At 44.0% G+C, this 20,068-nt stretch overlaps 1 protein-coding gene across 4 annotated transcripts in view; it reads right to left on the bottom strand.

Annotated features, from left to right (window-relative positions):
* The window catches only part of GPT2 (glutamic--pyruvic transaminase 2), a 70,793-nt gene that overhangs the window by 48,232 nt on the left and 2,493 nt on the right, over positions 1-20,068 (bottom strand). For 3 of the 4 annotated variants that reach the window (XM_075940194.1, XM_075940195.1, XM_075940192.1), the window contains one exon: positions 1,289-1,882. In XM_075940194.1, coding sequence (XP_075796309.1) covers positions 1,289-1,636 — 348 coding nt within the window. In that variant the 5' untranslated portion in view covers positions 1,637-1,882. Of the gene's footprint in view, positions 1-1,288; positions 2,039-20,068 lie in introns of those variants that run through there. The other variant, XM_075940196.1, reaches the window with a different exon arrangement.

Raw genomic sequence — 20,068 nt, 5'->3', positions numbered from 1 at the left:
GTTAGCTGAGGCTCCCCTAGCCACATAAGTACTGGTTTGGACAGCTCTATGTCAGTGTAACTTATGCTTCAGAGGGGTAGCCAAGTTAGTCTGTAATTCATGACCTGTAACTTGTGTTGCCCAGGGAGTTGGTTTACTCACACCTCTGACAAATTGTGCTGACATAAGGTACAGTGGAGACAGTGCCTTAACAACCGCAGTTTGGGCAAAAAAAGGGGAAGTAGCAGGGACTTTATTCAAAACTATGAGAAGTACAGCAGACCCAGTTAACACCTTTTCAGTTCTAGAAAGAACATATTTGGCAGAAATATTCCCTATATTTAAAACAGGAAACACAACTTAAAGATATAGTAGCTCTAAAATCAGAGTAAATATTTCAAGTGCACCCACTGTATAACAACTACTTTTTTGTGTAAACACAAAGGAGCACTGGATTAAACCAAGGAGTGGTAGAGGCAGAAAAGTAAAGATTATTGTTGCAGTGTATACATCAGTTGACATGTGCACACAATAAATGGTAACAAATGTTCCCGGAGAGAGAATTTGCCGTCTTCCCCCCCATCCCCAAAGAGGCCTGACTAGTTTTTTAACGATTATGAACACTTGTGCATATAAATGCCACACTACCACAATTAAGATTTAAAAGGACAATGACAGTTAATTGAATATTGATTTGTATTGTCTGAGAGCTACATTAAGCTAGATATTTTGAAGTTACAGAAAAACCAAAATGGGTGATGACAAAAACTTGGATTCATTCAGGACCCGAACTCAGCTGCTGACACAAAGTGGTAAATGGCGAAAATTAGTTAAGTTTAAAAGTCGGAGTCTAACAGAGGTAAAACAACACCTGTTTTCAGTATCACTCTTACCCAGACTGCCCGCTTAGACACAACTTCACCAACTCCCACTTGCACTTTCTCTAGACGTGGCTACAAAACCATTTCCTAAAACTTTAGGGGACGCGGGGCGCTAGGGACAGCACCGGGAGGGTCCGACATTTGCCACGTTCTATTTTGCTAGCTCTGCCGCCGCTTCCCGAGCGGTGCAGGAGGGGCCGGGCAGGAACGTGCTCTCCGCGCTGGGTTCCCCAGCCCCAAGGAGGAGCCGCTGCAGCGGGGGAGTGTTCGGGGCTTGGCCCCGGCGCGCAGCGAGCAGCGCCCGGCAGAATGGCCAGACGAACAGGGCAGGGGCGCGCCCATCTGCCCCGCTGCTGGGCGCCCAGCCCTGCAGGGAAGTTGTCGGGAGCCAGCCCGAGCGCTCCACCCCCTCGCGCCACGCGCCTCACCTTCCGCAGCTCCTTCTCGATCTCACCCGCTTTCAGCACAATGGGGCCCCGCACGGCGTATTCCACCGCCTTGACCTGCGGGTTCATGGACTCCAGCGTCAGGATTTTCTCCCTGCTCGTCTTCTCGCTGATTTTCACCGCAGAGGCCTTGGCAGCGCTGTTCCAACGCACGAGTCCTTCTCTCCCCGAGCGAGTAAGCTGGGTAAAGCGCTGCCGGTGTTGTTTCTCCGCCGCCAGCGAGGCAATGCACCGCAAAGCCACGTCTCTCCTTCCATTCCTGCAGGACCCTGGCCCTTTACAGCCCGAGCTTGCCGCAGTCTGCTTGGCAAGCACTGCGAACCGATGCATGCTCCTGGCGCGTAGCCGCTTCCAAAGAATAATAAATTATTTTTACAAATTGGAAGTGGTAACAATTTCACACACACAAGGTGTGACCAGAAGAGATTCCGGTGGACAGGCAGTTACAAGTGCATGCTCAGTTCTCTGCAGTCTCCCCCACATCCAGATTCTGGAAACTTAATTGCAGTAGGCACAACTGATCTTGCAAGGCTGCAATGCCATCAGATGATCAATAAATCCCACCATTGCCACAACCTTTGGAAAAAATAAAAACAAAAAAGATATCTGCATTAATACTTTGGCAGGGTCCCGGGGAAAGCTATTCAGCTGAGAGCTGCAGCCGACGCACGCACAGATCCCTGCTACTAGTAGCCCGCTTTCTCAGCATGCAAAAGTAATAGAGCTTGCACCAGCCAGGGCGCAGTCGCGCGGTCTGGTGGGGTTTGTAGTTCTTACAAACTCTCCGCAGCATCAGGTGATGGGCCAGAAAACTACCATACCCAGAGTTCCGTCAAAGCACGGCCGGGTACATCATGTATCTTCATTGTCTCGGCTGTCGGCTGCAAAGCAATCGAAGGGTGGAGGGAGGCGAATCATGTTAAAGATGCCGTAGAGTATTAAGTAAAAGTGGGAGCTGCTGAATAAATAATGGAGCTATTTCCTTTCTGCCATCACTCATTAGAGAAAAACAGCATAGCTAGCCAGTATCCTCCAGGAGAGCTGGTACAGCCCCCAGGTTTGAAGGCTGGTTGCTAGCCTTTGCTGCATCATCCTGTACCAAGGACCGAGTAAGGCAGCAGCTGAACATTTTAGAAAAACCATTATTTAGCATTTGTCACCTGAAAGTCTCAATGCTCCTTACAGATGTTCGTTGAGCTACACAGACTTTAAGGGTAAGCAGGGGTGAAAGTAACTTGAAAATTCTTATAGGTAACTGTCCTATTGCAACCCGGATCTCTGCCAGCCCTTTAAATAGCTTCCAGCTGGCAGAGAGTATTATTCCCAGTTCACAGATATGGAAACTGAGATAATAAGAGCTTAAATTACAAAACAAGTCTAATGAAGCTGGAATAGTCTTCACAAGTCTTGGCTCCTAAAACCCTAATGCTACTTCTTTCTTTTCTTTCAATTATGTTGTTTTGCTGATTTTTGTCCCTGTCCATTTGGTTAAAACAGATCCTCTCTCTCCTGCCTTTGTTTCCTATCTCCTTGAAATTTCAATTTTAATTTGACTTTCTAGTTTTTCTTGTTTCATCTATATATCACCACAGCTGTCTGGTGCTGCTGCTGATTAGCCAGCTCATAGGTTAAACAAACGTTTAATTACAGTAGGTGCTCCAGGAAACACTAGCCATATAATTTGTTGCACTCATTTTGCCATTCTGGTATTTTCTCAGAGATTAGCACCCCCTAGCTATGAAACTGCAGCAAAAATACCAAAAATATTTCTTTCTCCTTATTCTTCCTAGCTGATGGAAAGGGCAAGATTCTTTTCTTAGCTCGAGTTATGTCACTTTACTTCATGGGGAGCAAGAGTAGGAAAGAGCTTTCTAGAGGGAAGTGGACAGGTGTGTATATGCATGTGGTCTCCTCTTTGGTCCCTCTCCAGGCTATGGTAGGAGGCCTTTTCTCATTTGTCCTGGCTCAGAGGTATGGATTACAGCCTTCTTTCCAAGCTCCTGGGGAAGAGGGATTTTTTTTTTTTTGCCTTAGTTGCCTTTGCTGCCCCTGTCCCATAGGATAGAGGTATCTGTTAATTCATTCTCTCACTCTCTCCACATCACCAGGGCTATTTAGTTTTATGTGCAATGTAATTTTGTAAGCTTAAATTTTCTTTTGGTTCATTCTTTATGCACTGCAAAGACTCTCTTTGTATCTGTACTCTCCTCCTTGAGATCCTTATCACATCCCTACAATACACTCACTCCTCCAATCCTTATTTAGCTGTGTTCTTTTGTACACTTTTTATAATCTTTGTTTGCATTCTCTATGAGGTTAGGATTAACAAGCACAGTCTTTGCTTTTCCCCCACAAAAACCAAAATCAACAAGAGACCAGAGGAGCACCATGTGTTAGGAATTCAGATTCCTGGGAAGTAGGTTTTATTTGGTTGTCCAAACAAAAATTCATGTTTCAAGATAATTACTGCCTGTCTTGTTCAGGCTGATGGCCTCTTCCATACCGGAGAATGACTTTTAAAAGTATGATAATGCTTTTTTTATTTTTTTATTTTTATTTTTTTGAAAGAGCAGGGTTCACCTTTAGCTGGCTTTGATAACATTCCTTTGAAGCAGTAACTTACTAACATAGCCAAAAATGAACATTTCTTGAAGCTTGCTTTTGACTATTCATGAAAAAAATCCAAGTATTAATAGTTTGTTCCTGAATTAATATAACTTTATAAAATAAAAGGTTTGAAATTGAAAGACAGTAAGGTCAAATTTGATGCATAAAAATAAAAAGTGACTTAAAATACCTTTCATCAAACAAATTGAAATGTTTCAAATGTTTAAAATTCCAGTAGGTGATTTTAAAATAATAAATACTATCTTCTATATTTGTAACATGCACTATAGCATTGGAATAGGGCTTGTTAACCTGACAGTGAAAATAATTTGTACTTGAATGTACATGATGTGAAAACAAAGAGCTTCATTTTATTCTCCAAGATGAGAAAAGCAAAATATCAAAAAATTAAAGGAATAGTAAAAAGATCTTAAAATTCCTTTAGATTTAATTATAAAATTTTATACTATAGGAGAAAGTGTTGGGATTATAATTTAAGATTATAAATATATCTTCATCTACCTATAATACATCCTTATTAATGTATTTTTAAATATAAACCTTTTATCTTAGGAGAGGTGGTGTTGTCTATCAAATATGTGGTCTTGGTTTGAAATTCTGACTCTCTTGATGTTAATGAGTCATGACAAAACTACAGTGACAGGTTGAATCAGACATTCACCCTGGTAGTCAGTACTGACTTGATTTGTGATCTTGGGCAAGTCACTCAAATTCAATGTATGTCAGCTGTAACTGCTTTTTGCAGATTGGTCAGCATGTGACTGACTGGCATGACCAGCAATTTGTGTACTCTGTGGAAATCATATGAACATAAGTTTCCTTGGTAGAGCATATAGAGGAGTAAGTGGAAGTGGTGGTTAACAAAGGGTCATTCTACATTGATTCCTTTATTCCTCCATATATTCATATTGGTAAGAGACATAATTTGTTTCTCTTGAAGTTAAAAGAAGCTAAAGAATAACATTTTAAACTGGTGCTTAGATGGAAAGATCAAACAGCAACAACACATAAATAACTATATCAGACTGGACAGTGAATTTTAGAAAAAAGCCTTGATGTGCAGAATAGCCAGCCACATCTAGTACATGCTGTCATATGATGGCCTCTACCAAATACTATAAAGAGCTGTATAGTTCAAATCACATGCTTAAAATAATGGTATATAGATAGTTTAGCATTTATGTATGTCATGCTCTTCTGTATTTAAATACATGCACTAAATAAAATAGTGATTAAATTAATGCTTTTACAAATTAACAAATTTAATTTAAAGAAGATGTTTAAATAAAGTATTTAAACTCAATTTGCATTACTGAGTCATTAAGCGTACTCCAGATTGGAAATGTTTTTAAGGTTTATTTTATTTTTTTAAATCTTAACGAATAGAGCACAATGCTTTGATAACTGTCTTTACTGAGAATACTGGTTCTTTATTGGACAAGCAGCACAAATGGGAAAGAAGACATCCTCCTGTGGGATGCCACCATTGATGACATCTTGGAACATGATGAATGTGAGCAGAGTGCCATTCAGAACATTAGGCGCCTTACAGTTCTGCTGCTCCAAAGTCAATGGAAAAGATTCTTATTGATTTCAATGGCTTTTAATCAGGCTGTAAATGTGCGGTTCATTAGTTCCATCTCTTATTGTTTACTGACTCTAAACCCAGAAGAGATGGAATACAAAATAATTTCCCATTTTGTTTAAACATTAACAACAATGGTGTTTTACAGAAATAATGCAACATTGCTTTGCATAGCATCATTCATGAAAACTGCGTGCATGGTCTGTTGCTGTCACTAAGACCTAGTCTACACTACAAAGTTAGGTCAACATAAGATGGCATGCATTTATACACATGTCCATGCTCACATTTGTCTCTGGCTGATATAAACATCCCTATTACGGCAAGACAGTAAAGCCACCTCCCTAAAATGGATGATTGACTTACTTTGATTGGCACAGTGTGAGTCTAGACACTATAGGGCCTGTATTGACCCTAACAGTTCTAAAGACATTGTCCCCCAATGCCCCAATCTCTGCAACATGATTGCTCTGATCACACTTTTACCAGAGATCATTGGTCTATGCTTCTTAAAAAATCCATATTTTTTAAAATGCCTTTGGTAAGTGAACCAAGCAGCTCACTTGTGCCATGTCCAACTCACTATGACTGCATGCATATGAAAAGATGCACTCCTGCCTGGAGCAGGCAAGAAGAATAGGTTTCCTCGACCTGTGTTGAGAAAAAGCTATGCAAGCACAGCTATGGAACATATAGAAATGTAGGCATCAATAAATAGATTTCACAGATGATGCAGCCTGTCACATTCCCTAAGGAACAGTCTGGACTATTGAAAAGCTGTGAGCCCTTCAATTTACAATGTGGAGTACCTTTTACATGGCCGTGCTGTGAGAGCAACCACTCCTGGCCTTGTTCACATATAGCTTCTAACGTGTAAATTACTCCAAGATGGGTTATGAGTGCTTAGCGCCAGCCACTTCTGAATTGTATTGCAGTGTCATCAGCAAATTCCTAGTCTCAAACTTATTTCCAGAAATGTGTGTCTTGTTCTGCACAGCTGGTTCGTTCTGGACAATACAAGCTTATAGAAAGTATGCAATTTTATTAATAGAAAATAATATGCAGAAATCTTATCAAGTGCAGTTTCCCGAACACTTCAACCCAAACTCACACTGGTTTAAATAGAACAATAAAACACATTTATTAACTACAGAAACAGATCTGGATTAACCTTTTGTGGGCCCCCATGAGAGCAATGGAGCATAGTGTAGGTAGGTCAGTCACCGGAGCAAGGGGCCAGCCAAGAGCAATGAAGCATGGCAAGGGCAGCTCTATTCTTCCCAGCCCAGTATGGGTGTGTCTACACAGCAAAGTTATTTCGAAATAACAGCCATTATTTCAAAATAACTTTACTAGCGTCTACACAGCCAAACCGCTATTTTGAAATTAATAGCGGAGTGCTTATTTCGAATTTGGTAAACCTCATTCCACGAGGAATAACGCCAAATTTGAAATAGCTATTTCGAAATAAGTGCTGTGTGGACACTTATATTGAAATAGGAGGCCTCCAGCCTTCCCAGGGTGCCCTGGTGGCCACTCCAGCCTCAACCAAGAACACTCCTCCCCTCCCCTTCCCCAGAGTCCTTAAAGGGGTTGACTCTGGCCACAGCTCCAAACCTGCCAGCCCAGAGCCAACAGTCACTGCCCCATACCCAGTGGCCCCAAAACATGAGCCAGCAAGCCACTGGCAGCCAGCCCTCCACCACTCCCCAGTGTGGAAGCAGGCTCTTTGCTGGCCAGGCCTCTCGCGCGTATTGCTATCCAAGCAAAAGGTCAACTTCCCCCTGATGAAAACCCTTACACTATGTAACTTAAAGGTCAGCGACGAACAGGAACCAAAACCAGACCTGTAAAGTTCATGCTGGTTGTGCTGACTATGCCATGCCTGGATAAGGCAGAAAAGGAAAAACAGGAAACCATCTCACCCCCTTACTCCTGTCACTTAACAGACCGGGTCTGCTAGCCTATCACAAAAAGTGCACAAAAGCTCTCTATAAAACAGCTATCCCTCCTATATCAAATTGAGGAATCCCGAATAAACATTGGATGGCAGAATACGAGCCAGGCCCAAGGACTGATCACCCGAAGGCCACCTCCCGCTCACCGAACCAGAGTTCCTGTAGAGCGTAACGTATACCAGCTATGCTGTTGTTGCTGTTGTACTTTGTGGTTTTTTTTAAGTGTGAGTATTGCTATCTAAACTTAGTTAAGAGTTTTGTTAAGTAGTATTGTTAAGAGTTTTAGATAAATAATTAGACTTATGAGTAAGATTGATGTAAACATAACTGTTGATAATCCTGGTCCCTTATTGACAACTATTGGGACTTAGAAAAAGCTCAGGGAATTTTAATTTATTGTATTGCACTTTGCTTATTGCTCCAACTAATAGTTATTTGGCAGCCACGCATGTAAGAGACTAATAAAGAAAAACTATAATTGGAAGTATTCTAATAAAAGTTTAAAAGATATTTAGTAATAGTTTGCCTGTTTCTGCGCCTCCCTGGGACTAGCCACATTTCCGAACTTTTTACTTAAAACCACAACCAGGAGCAGTCTGCCAGCTCCCAGAAGCCTGCCAGGGTCCAGAGAAGGTGGGCGCCTTATTCAGGTTTGGGGGGGATGCCCTCAACATCCATGATCTCCACACTAGACAGAGGATAGCTGCCAGCGTGGCCACCAAAGGCCACATGTGAACCCAGGGGCAGGTTTACATGAAAATAAAGTAGGTCTGGCGAGATCCTGAGCCCTGAGCTTCTGCTCCCCCTTCTTCCCCTTGCTTCCCCCTTCCAGCTCCCTCCTCCCAGGTTCCCCCTCCCCTCTCCCACCCTCTCTTCTCCCCTCTCCCACCTCCTTTCCGCAGTGTCCAGTTTCATTGCCCCCTCCGCCCCCCAGTTTTGTTAAATAAAGAGCGTTTGTGTTCATGAAAATACATGTATTTTGTTTGACATCAAGAAGGGGGGCTAGAGAGGGGTAAGTGGAAGGATGTGAAGGAGGAATGAGGCACAAGCCCCCAATGGGGGCAAACCAGAGAGGCTCTTAGTGCTCCTCAGAGTGGAAGCTCTCCCGCAGGGCCGCCTGGATACCTGATGGACCTCCTGGATGGCAGCCTGCAGAAAGTACAGCCAGTCTTGCAACAACATGTCCACGAGAAGCACCAGAGTGCCCAAGGGCAGCCCTGTTTCCATGTGGCAGAGTGCTGTGGTGTCCCGAGTGAGGGCAACCAGAGCACACAGAGACAAAATGCTTTGCTGTCTCTCGTGGAGGTAGGCAAGCAAGCAGGGAAAGCTGAGAACCAGCTGTCCGGGGGGGAGGGTCCTTTTAAGCACAGGCCTCAGATAGCCTCAGGTAGCAGCCACACAAAGTAACTCCTGACCTGATGCCCTGCCAGACCTGGTTCTGGCCGGCCTTAAATGCGATTCAGCATCCACTCAGTGAAGACGTGCTATTTCGAAATAGCAAAACGCTATTTCAAAATGCATTTTGTGTGTAGACGCGTTATTTTGAAATATCTTATTTCAAAATAGTTAATTCGAAATAAGTTATTTCAAAATAACACTGTAGTGTAGACATACCGTATGACAGCACTGTTTACAAACAAGCAGTTGCCAGATATACACTGGCCCACCCAGCCTTATGCTGCCAGCATGCTCCTTCTGCTCAGGGGTTGGCCCTTGTGTGCCACATTGTCCGTCCCTCACAATATTCCCTGACCTCCTATGCCCAGCACTCCTGAACCTGCTATGCCCAGTGCCCCTCAAAGTCCTCTGCCACAAATGCACAACACGCTGCAAACCACCACTCCTGCCCAGCACCCACTCCCCACAGCTCCACCACTATGGCCAAGCCCACCCCTACAACTGCTCAGTATCTCATACACAACCCTCAATCCTCAGTGCCCCAAGACACACACATCTCTCTCACTCCTAGTGCCCTTCCTGGCAGTCCCATAACTACACAATATCCCACACAGACCCCAAACTACACAGCAACACAGCACACAAAACTTTCCCTGTCTCCCCAGGACCCACCACTAGAACTCAAAATACCCAAAGCTCCCCCACTGCCCAACACCTCTCACCCTGACCCACTCCCGCACGCCTCACTCCCTAGCTGCACTCATCAGCCCTACTGGGAGGTGACTGCACCTATCAGACAGCTAGCAGTGAGTCCAGGCAGGGCTGGTGCCAGGGAATCACTCCAGCTTCTTGGGAGTGCTGCGACCAGTGAGGCTAGGGTCTGGGCTCCCTCAGGACCACTTGCCTGGAGATAGGGAGACCATATATCCCATTTTTAAGCTTGGTCTAACCATCCTGACTTTTTTAACAGAAATGAGCATTGGTCCTATTTGTTCTTGCTAGCTGAGCAGCTGGTAGGAGCACAAATACCCAGCTTATCAAAAAAGTCAGGTGCACCTGGAACTGAGTCAGGCTAGGCAGCAGTTCAGCAGAAAAAGACCTGGAGATTACAGTGGATGAGAAGTGTATGAGTCAACAGTGTGCCCTTATAGCCAAGAAGGCTAATGGCATATTAGGATGCATTAAGAGAAGCACTGCCAGCAGATCTAGACAAGTGATTATTCCCCTTTATTCGGCACTGGTGAGGCCACATCTGGAGTACTGCATCCAGTTCTGAGCCCCTGTAGTGGGGTGGAGTAGGCACCCACTGACCCATAAGGGGAGGAACCCCTCCTAAAGCCCTGGTGGGTAGTGCCTGGCCCCAGCATACCTCCTGACTAGAAGTGAGGTGGTGGAACTAGGACTATAAAAGGCCAGTCAGCCACCAGAGGAACCAGAGGCCTTTCCTGCACTCCCAAACAGGGAGCGGGACCTTTGGGAAACTGAGGACCAGCCCAGACTGCCACCCACAGTTGGACTATGGTCTGGAAGAACTGCTTAGGGATAGCTGCCAGTAGTCTGGCTGAGGCAGAGCCAGGGTCAGCATGTTGCAGTCAGGATTCCCGCTCTGCTGCTGTTAGGGCCCTAAGCTAGGATCCAGTGGAGTGGGTGGGCCTGCATCCCCTTTGCCACCTCACTCCTGGGTGGCAGTCTCCACCTTGGCTGTCCAATGACAGCCTGCATTTGTCAGACCTCTACCCAAGCAAGGGGATATGACTGGGGTTGCTTCAGTTTGGAACTGTGAACTGTTTGTTGCCTTGCCCTGGGCCTAGTGACTGCTATCCATGAACTGTTTGTTTGTAGCCCTGCCCTGGACCAGGGCCTATATCTAGTGCAGGGGTGGGCAATAATTTTTGCCTGGGGTCCACTTCAAAAGTTCTTGAAGTAGCCCTGGCCCACCCCAGAAGAGGTTGGTCCTAAACAGGAATGGGTGGTGCCTAAATGGTAAGGGGGCAGGGCTACCTCTTCCCACTAGGCACCCATGCCATGGAAGAGGCTTGGCACGCTTCCCCACTCCCAGGCCAATCAGGGCCCGGGGAGCACGGGAAGCCTCCTCCCACCCTGCAAGGAGCATGTGTCACTTTGAAGGAAGCTTCATGCAGTCCCCCCGCCCCCAGTCCCTGACTGGCCTGGGATCTGGGGAGTGCACACAGCCTTCTTCACTCTCCCACCCTGCCCTGCGAGCAGCGCTTCGAAGCACCACGTGCTCCTGGAAGGGCGGGAGGAGGCTTCGTGCGCTCCTCCACCCTCAGGCCAATTAAGGCCTGGGTGCGGGGAGCATGCGACGCCTTCTCCACTCCCCTACTTGCAGCGCAGTGCACTTCCCTGCTCACAGGGTGGGAGAAGAGCGGAGAAGGCTTTGGGCGCTCCCCTGCCCCCAGGCCCTAATTGGCCTGGGGGTGGGGGAGCAGCAGGACCTCCGCGGGCTGCATCCAGCCCATGAAGGCCCTTTTGCCCACCCCCTGGTCTAGTGATTGCAAACTGAATTGTTTGTTGCCCTGCCCTGAACCCAGGACTGGGCCTGCTATCTGTGGCTGTGGACTGACCTGAAGCCAAAACCCAGCACAATTGATTCCCCTAGAGAAACTGAACATGTAGTGGGGCAAAGTGGCTGCCCACTGACCCAGAGGGGGAGGATCCCTTCCCAGAGCCCGACTGGGCTGCAGCTCCTCATTACAGAAAGGATATGGACTCATTGGAGAAAGTCCAGTGGAGGGCAACATAAATGATTGGGGGCTGGAGCGCAAGACTTATGAGGAGAGGCTGTGGGATTTGGGCATGTTCAGGGCATGAAGGGGGGATTTAACTACCTGAAGGGAGGTTCCCAAGAGGATGGAGAGAGGCTGTTCCCAGTAGTAACAGATGGCAGAACAAGGTGCACTGGTCTCAAGTTGGGGGAGGTCTAGGTTGGATATAAGGAAAAGCTATTTTACTAGGAGGGTGGTGAAGCACTTGAATGGTTTACCTAGGGAGGTGGTAGAGTCTCCATCGCTGGAGGTTTTTAAGTTGTGGCTTGACAAAGCCCTGGTTGGGATGATTTAGTTAGGGTTGGTCCTGATTTGGGCAGAGGGGGTTGGAGTCTGTGATCTCCTGAGGTGTCTCAGTTCAATAAGCCTTCCTTAATCTTTCAAATGTTGATGTTGAGAGTAGAAAAGAGGGAAGAGAGGTAATTTTGGGTCCCTGTTCTTCATTTTTATATCTTTTTTTCTTGAGAATCATCTCCAGTGGGGTTCAGGTGACAGCAAGTTTGTCTGCCAAGAAGTAAATTTCTTTCTCACATCTTTCTTCCTGCCAAAAATTGGCCACTTAACCAGGTGATTGTTCAGTTAATTTTGTTGATACCTGACAAGTGGTCTGTACTTGCTTTTCTAAACTTGGAGCATGTCCCAGCAATGCCACAAAGTGGAATCTTATAACTTTGTATGTAAAAGTTGCCACACACATTTTACCAAGACAATAATGATCAGTAGATTATGAGTTTTCAAATGATACTTCACAACACATACTTTGAACAAGTTTTATCATAGTATTGTAAAAGCAGTAAAGATAAGGCTACAAACTGTCACAGGAAAAAGACTACAACAGCAATCATCAGCAGTGCTGTGTGAAAGAGGAAGAACTGTAGTAGGGATATCACAAGGCTAGGGAAGCAGGAAGAAATCAATGTTGCCTGAAAACCTGCTGTTTGCCATGTTTTCCAGTGGTGGACTGGCACCTTGAAGACGACTATGGATATAGAAGAGGCATTTAAGACAGGCACAATCTTGCAATGAATCAAAAGGAGGAGGGGAACACATACATCAACCATGTTGTTAACCAAGACCTGTTGGAAACTCTCCAGCAGTCTAGCCAGTCCCACTGTTGTGCTTAAAAGAAGCACCTGGGATCTTTTTCAGGGGGATAAGGCAACATGCCACATTTATTGAGCTTACATAGATCAATCAATACTTTTACACTCATGTATTCTCTCACACACACACACGCACACTCTGTCTTGTTGTTACCAATAGTTGCTCCCCCTAACTGCACTGACCAGGTGAGTTAGATGGGAGAGGGGTGGAGCTGGGCTTCTGCCAATCTGGATCAATGCTCCAATGCTGACAAGAGGAAAACCCAGGGTCCCTCTGCAACATGCCTCATATTTATCCTTCTCATGTAGCCAGTTAGTCATCACCTCACCTTTTTTAATGCTACTTCAAAGAGAGTCCTTTCAAGGGCAGGCACTTGCTGCTTAACTCCCAAAGCCATCTATATATCCAGTCTTCTTTTCAATGAGCTCACTTCACAGGTATTGTCTTTGATCTGGCTCCCAGCCCTTCTCCACCCTTGCAACTGCTGCTGGAGGTGCTAACCTTTCAAGGCTTCTCCATTCACACCTCATTCATTACAACAGGACAATCCATGAAAGGGGAGAGATCTATTCTACTCCTAGAAAAAGACATTTTTCTTTACCTTAACTATTCCTAAGACCTATAACATAAAGAGCTTGATACAAAGTTTCTATGGAAAAGACTGGATACAAAGTTTCTCTTAATACAAGGGATTCTATAAGAAGGTTTAACATAAAGATATATCTAAAAGGACAAGATCTATATATATAAAAGGACTTACAAACTTTCTCTTAATACAAAGTTATATGAGAATGATATATGGTTATATGGAAATGTTACAGAGATTTATCCACACCACCAAGGTGAGTGGAGATAAGCATACTGATGAATCCTAAAATCATAGAATACTCTATTTCTCCATCTACCATTTAAAGATGGCACTCAGCCCATGCCCAAGTGACCAAGACAAATGCTTTACTGGTATATTGTGAGAAAATAAGAAGTTAAGAAGTAAATTAAAATCTAATTCTTGAACAGTACTATGGCAGTTCTATTACACAACCAACATTGATTCAGTATCTTTTGCTCTCATAGAAGTAGATAAACAGAGGTAGAGATGTCCTCTGCTTTCCATGCCCTTGTTGGGATATGAGAGCAGATGGCAGAAGGGTCCCGGCAAAGCACATGGTTTATGTGAATAGGGATATTTCTTTTATTCTTCTGAAGGGATGGGACTGGGAGCAACCAGCCCTCATTGCTGCTTGGACCATGCTACGTCCCTCTGCCAGTCCTTAGCACTGCCCAGGGCTCTGGCCTCTGCAAATGCTGCAGTAGTGGCAGCAGTGGCTAAGAGCCCTGGGCCCTTTTGAATTGCTGGCTTCTTGGGGCAATTTAGTTTAATAAAATATAAGTTCCTCTCTCTCTCTCTCTGTGGGCTCGTCTACATTGGCCCCTTTTCCGGAAGGGGCATGGTAATTTTTGAAATCGCAATACGGAAATGCGCGGGGGATTTAAATATCCCCCGCGGCATTTAAATAAAAATGTCCGCCGCTTTTTTCCGGCTTTTAGAAAAGCCGGAAAAGAGCGTCTACACTGGCCCCGATCCTCCGGAAAAAAGCCCTTTTCCGGAGGATCTTATTCCTACTTCGAAGGAATAAGATCCTCCGGAAAAGGGCTTTTTTCCGGAGGATCGGGGCCAGTGTAGACGCTCTTTTCCGGCTTTTCTAAAAGCCGGAAAAAAGCGGCGGACATTTTTATTTAAATGCCGCGGGGGATATTTAAATCCCCCGCGCATTTCCGTATTGCGATTTCAAAAATTACCATGCCCCTTCCGGAAAAGGGGCCAATGTAGACGCAGCCCACGTGTCTTACCATTCCTAATGTACTGCTATTGCATCTGAAGTTTGACACAGGTATGAGTATTATGTACTATTTTCTAAATGAATAAATACCAACTAATCTAAAAATACAGAAAGCATACCTCTAAGATGTTATAAAATGCTGTACTGACTTGTAAATTAACATGTTTATTAATTTACATTTCTTTTTCCTTGGGCTGCTTCCTCTCTTTCTTCTTTAGCGCCCATCCTGCTCTGGGTTACCATCAGAGCTATTTCTGCTCTCTGGGGCTGTTTCATCCTTCTCAGGGACTTGTCAGAGTGCATAGTCTGACTGTCTGACACACTTGCTTATGCAGGAATAAAAATTTGACCGCTTTTTGAAAGACACATTCTGTGCCCCCAGTGCAGCCCCAGAGCTAGAGGAATGCACTCTCCCTGGCCCAAAACCAGAAGAGCTCTGTGCCCCTGCTAATAATAGGGCCCCGTGCTCCTGTCTCCTAGACTTCTTCCTCCTCTTTCTCTCCAGGGCTACATCACACTGCATCCCTGTTGTGCAAAAGCCTATGCAAATGAAGCATGGATTAGCATATTGCCACACTTCATTTGCATAATTAGTTAGGGACTGTTTTTGCGTAAGAGGCTTTTGTGCAAAAAGAAGCCATCTACACAGCTCCTATTTGCGCAAAAACACCCTCTTGAGCATGAGCCGTTCTTCCTCATTTTGTTTTTGTTTGTTTGTTTTCCAAACAAGAATGGGAAAGTGCTTTATTAATGGTAACAAATGATACCCTGTGAAATGAGGACACATGGGCTACGTCTACACTGGCACCCTTTTCCGGAAATGCTTAAAACGGAACAGTTTTCCGTTACAAGTATTTCCGGAAAAAGCGCATCTACATTGGCAGGATGCTTTTCCAGAAAAGCACTTTTTCCGGAAAATCGTCAATGGCCAATGTAGACGTGCTTTTCCGGAAAAAAGCCCTGATCGTCATTTTCACGATCGGGGCTTTTTTGCGGAAAAGACTACTGTGCTGTCTACACTGGCCCTTTTCCAGAATAGGACTTTTGCCCGAAAGGGAGCAGCATAGTTTTTCTGGAAAAACACTGACAATTTTACAGTAGATCGTCATTGCTTTCCGGAAAAGCAAGCGGCCAGTGTAGACAGCTGGCAAGTTATTCTGGAAAAGTGGCTGCTTTTCCAGAATAAGTGTAGACACAGCCATGGAGACACTTACACCAAGTATTATAACAAACCTTCTGTTAGGCCTCAAAATCTGTATTTAGGCATCTGATCAAGTGGCCTGATTTACAGAAATGTCAAGAATGTGCATGTCCCGTTAGCTTAAATGTGGGGGATACTTAGAGCCCCTGGGAAATGTCTATCCCTAGTCCAGAAATAAGCCCACTTCCTGTATTGACATGGGAAACAGCAAGGAAGGGGAATCTCTCCGGGACACCAGGAAGCTGGGGAATGAAGCAGGCGAAGAGTTAATCTCCTTCAAAACTGTGATTCATTAGCAGTGGTTAGGGGTATGAAAAGGATAACTGACCCCTTCCCTTTCCTCCATACTCCTTCCCTTCAAAGTGAGGGTTAGGAGAAAACTGTAACTGCCCTTTAATCTCATAGCTGTGGGTTTCAACCCACTGCCAGGTGAATTACTGTTTTGCCACATTAGACTACAGAGAAGATTGATGCTGTGGTGGTCGATCTGGCAGGTCTAGTTAGGACCCATGGAATCAAACACTGTGGGCGCCCCCATCGATGCCAGAACTACTTCTCCTCATGAGGAATAAGGGAAGTCAATGGGAGCGTTTCTCCTGTCGACCTCTCGCTATGAGCACAATGCCGAAGCTGGCTGGGAAGGGGAAAGTGGCATTTTTTATTTAAATGTATATTGTGGTTCTTCTTCCTAACCTGTGGATTAGATAATTTAATCTTATAATTAGATTTTTCTTGTTCTCAGTACTTTTAATCTTGGGAGATTCTGTAGTGTAGCAAAAGCTTCTTTAATAAATTTCTATATAAAAGCATTCTAATAAATCAAAGGTAGGAAAAATTCTAAATCCCCAAACACCTTTATTATGCCATGCTTTCTAAATACTAGACACACATTGGCTGCGTTTAGACTAGCAAGTTTTCCACAAAAGTGGCCGCTTTTGCGCAAAAACTTGCCAGCTGTCTACACTGGCCGCTTGATTTTGCGCAAAAGCACTGACGTTCTACTGTCTGAAATCAGTGCTTCTTGTGCAAATGCTTTGATGTTCCCGTTCGGGCAAAAGCCCTTTTCCAGAAATGTTTTTGTGCATGAGGGCCAGTGTAGATAGCTAAAAACTGTTTTGCGCAAAAAAGCCCTGATGGTGAAAATGGCGATCGGGGCTTTCTTGCGCAAAACTGCGTCTAGATTGGCACAGACGCTTTTCCGCAAAAAGTGCTTTTGCAGAAAAGCATCCGTGCCAATCTAGACGCTCTTTCCGCAAATGCTTTTAACGGAAAAACTTTTCTGTTAAAAGCATTAGTGGAAAATCATGCCAGTCTAGATGTAGCCATGAAGAACAGGCAAGGATAAAAAGACTTTTCATACAAAATGTGAAATGAGATGAAAAAGGTGTCATCACGTTTTCACTTTCTATTTCAACTTCTTGTAAAGCACTTCTCATATCAGTCTTAATCTATCAAAGGGCCTAGCATTTCCACTGAGATGTTGCGTGCCATTAATTAAATCCTATTGAAGACTAAAGGTTCTGAAACCTTCGGGGATGTCCTTAGTGTCATTCTGGCTGCTGGACTGAGCCCATGGCTGCTATATGACATGGTGCAAAATAAATATTTGACTTCAAAGCTTAGAGTTGTCTTCGTTATATTTGACTTTTAGACCTTAGAGCTGTCTTAGCTGTAGACAGCATCTGCTAGACCATGTATCAAACAAGACACTCTCTTTGAAAGTTAAACAGTTGAGTATATTAAGGGAAACAATCATAAAAAGGGAAGAAAGCCAGAAAGTAATGAAAATGTTTGAAAACTACATGTATTATTCAGATGATCTCAGTAATTAATAATTGCCTAAAAAATACTAGCAGCTTTACATGTAGAGAAACAATTTTTTGTTTTGCTTGTAACAATATAGTTGAACCATAAACTGAACATTATCAGCATCTTGTATGTCATTCACTAATGCTTTCTTCTAACAGAAAAGGAATGATATTTTAATAGATTTTTATTCTCCACTAGATTAATGCAAAGCAGGACACTCCATTGTTTTTATTAAAGACTCTGAAATCTTGTAAAACAAAAAAATTCTGCTATATAAATCAATCAATCAATCTACTACAGGCAGTCCCCGGGTTACATGGATCCGACTTACATCAGATCCCTACTTACAAACGGGGTGAGGCAACCCCGCACTAGCTGCTTCCCCCCAGCAGACCAGGGAGACGCGAAGCTAGCGCCGCCCCCAGCAGACCAGGGAGACGCGGAGCGGCTTTTCTCAGCTGACACCTAAGCTTGAGAATAAAGGACTGAGGGAAGTGAGGCGTGGGAGAATAAAACTGAGCTCTGGAGAAATGTTTGGCCAGAGTTTCCCCTACAAAATGCACCAGTTTCGACTTACATACAAATTCAACTTAAGAACAAACCTACAGTCCCTATCTTGTACGTAACCCAGGGACTGCCTGTATATATTGGAGAGAGTTTGCCTGTCTGATCAACAGCTTCCTCTTATCATAACTTAAAGCAATGTTTGGTTATACCTAGGGATGTAAAATATTATAAATTAGTAACCATGTAATCAATAACCATGAGGCTGCCAGTTGCTCCTGGCTGCTGACCTACCGACTGCCCCCAGCCCTGAGTTTAACCATTAATAGGAACCAATAAACAGTGAGAGGTCTAAGATGGATATTAGGAGAAACTATTTCAGTAGGAGGGTGGTGAAGCACTAGAATGGGTTACCTAAGGAGGTGGTGGAATCTCCAACCCTAGAGGTTTTTAAGTCTAGGCTTCACAAAGCCCTGGCTGGGTTGATTTAGTTGGGATTGGTCCTGCCTTGAGCAGGGGCTGGACTTGATGACCTCCTGAGGTCTCTTCCAGATCTATGATTTTATAATCAGGTATCAGAGGGGTACCCGTGTTAGTCTGAATCTGCATGAACAACGAGAAGTCCTGTGGCACCTTAAAGACTAACAGATTTATTGGAGCATAAAGTTTTGGCTGAAGAAAGAATAGTATCTTTTTGACTAGTGGAAAAAACAAACTTTGCTGTCTTGGTAAATACCTCACTCCCTATTCTTTTCCACCAGGAACTAAATGACTGCATCAACTTAAACTGAGCAATAAATTAGCAATAATAAGAGACTGGCTTTTAAAAAGTATATCCTCCAGTTTGCCCTATGTTTCTCTGCCTCAAAGAAAAACACAGATACGATTCTTAGTAAGATCACCTTTTATCATAAGATTTTCTTCAGTGTCTTTATCTAGACAATACAAAATTAATTAGTCCAAAACAGAGATGTAACTTCAAATGTCTTGTGTTGCATTGTGTGCAGAGCCAGCCTTATAATACATGGACTTCCACCCATGTGGAAACATTTCAGTCCCAGTACAATTCTTTAATATCGTTGGCAGCTCTACTTCAGTCTGTCTTAAACAATAATCTTCAAAATGAATTTTCCAAAGACCCTTTTTCTCCCCTTTCCCTTTAGAGAGTTCATCCAAGGCTATACTTAAGGTTGTCAGTACTGTCCACTATTATCCTCTTTTTTCTCTCCAGAGGTTGATCTCACCTATAAACCATTTTTAGGGAAAAATGCCCTTTACAATTCAATAGATTCAGACAAAGCCATTTCTTAAAATAAATTTTCAAACATGAAATATTTAAATTTATGTCATTATTTTAGAAAGTCTATTAAAAAAGAAATTTGGTCAGCAACAAGTTTATATTATGGTATAAAAAAGTGTTATATATTTTGGAGAGTGTGTTTGTTGCTGTTTGTGCAAACTAAAGTCATAATTCACAATTATCTACCTCGGGGTGTGGAACCTCAGGCCTGGGTGCTGGATCCGGCCCCCAGCTTGCTTGCATGGATCCAGGCCTTGAGGGGCAACATTGGGGAGCCTGTGCTGGCGCTCCAGCCCCCTGCCGCCCATCCACATAAAAATCTACAAGCATGGGCCCCTCTAGACTCTGGTGTGCAAGGGGAATGTGGGAAATGTCTTTCTTCTTCTCAGTCAGGGGCTTCTTGCTTTACTTATCATTTGTGTGTGGCCCCCGACTGATTTTTCTGTGGGTCAACAGCCCCCGACCCAAAAAAGGTTCCCCACCCCTGACCAATAGATACCAAATTTTGCATAAACAATCCTGCCACTTAAATTAGCTAAAATACTACTTTTTCACAATAATATGCTGAAAGGTTTACATAATTTTATTTTTCATTAGAAAAAAGTCATTACTATTATGATTAGCGTTCATAAATATTTGCTAATAAAA

Source organism: Pelodiscus sinensis, chromosome 12 (genome assembly GCF_049634645.1).
Source record: "Pelodiscus sinensis isolate JC-2024 chromosome 12, ASM4963464v1, whole genome shotgun sequence".
Classification (NCBI taxonomy): Eukaryota; Metazoa; Chordata; order Testudines; family Trionychidae; genus Pelodiscus; species Pelodiscus sinensis.
The sequence above is the reverse complement of the archived record's forward strand: the minus strand, read 5'-3'. Positions and strand labels throughout refer to the sequence as shown.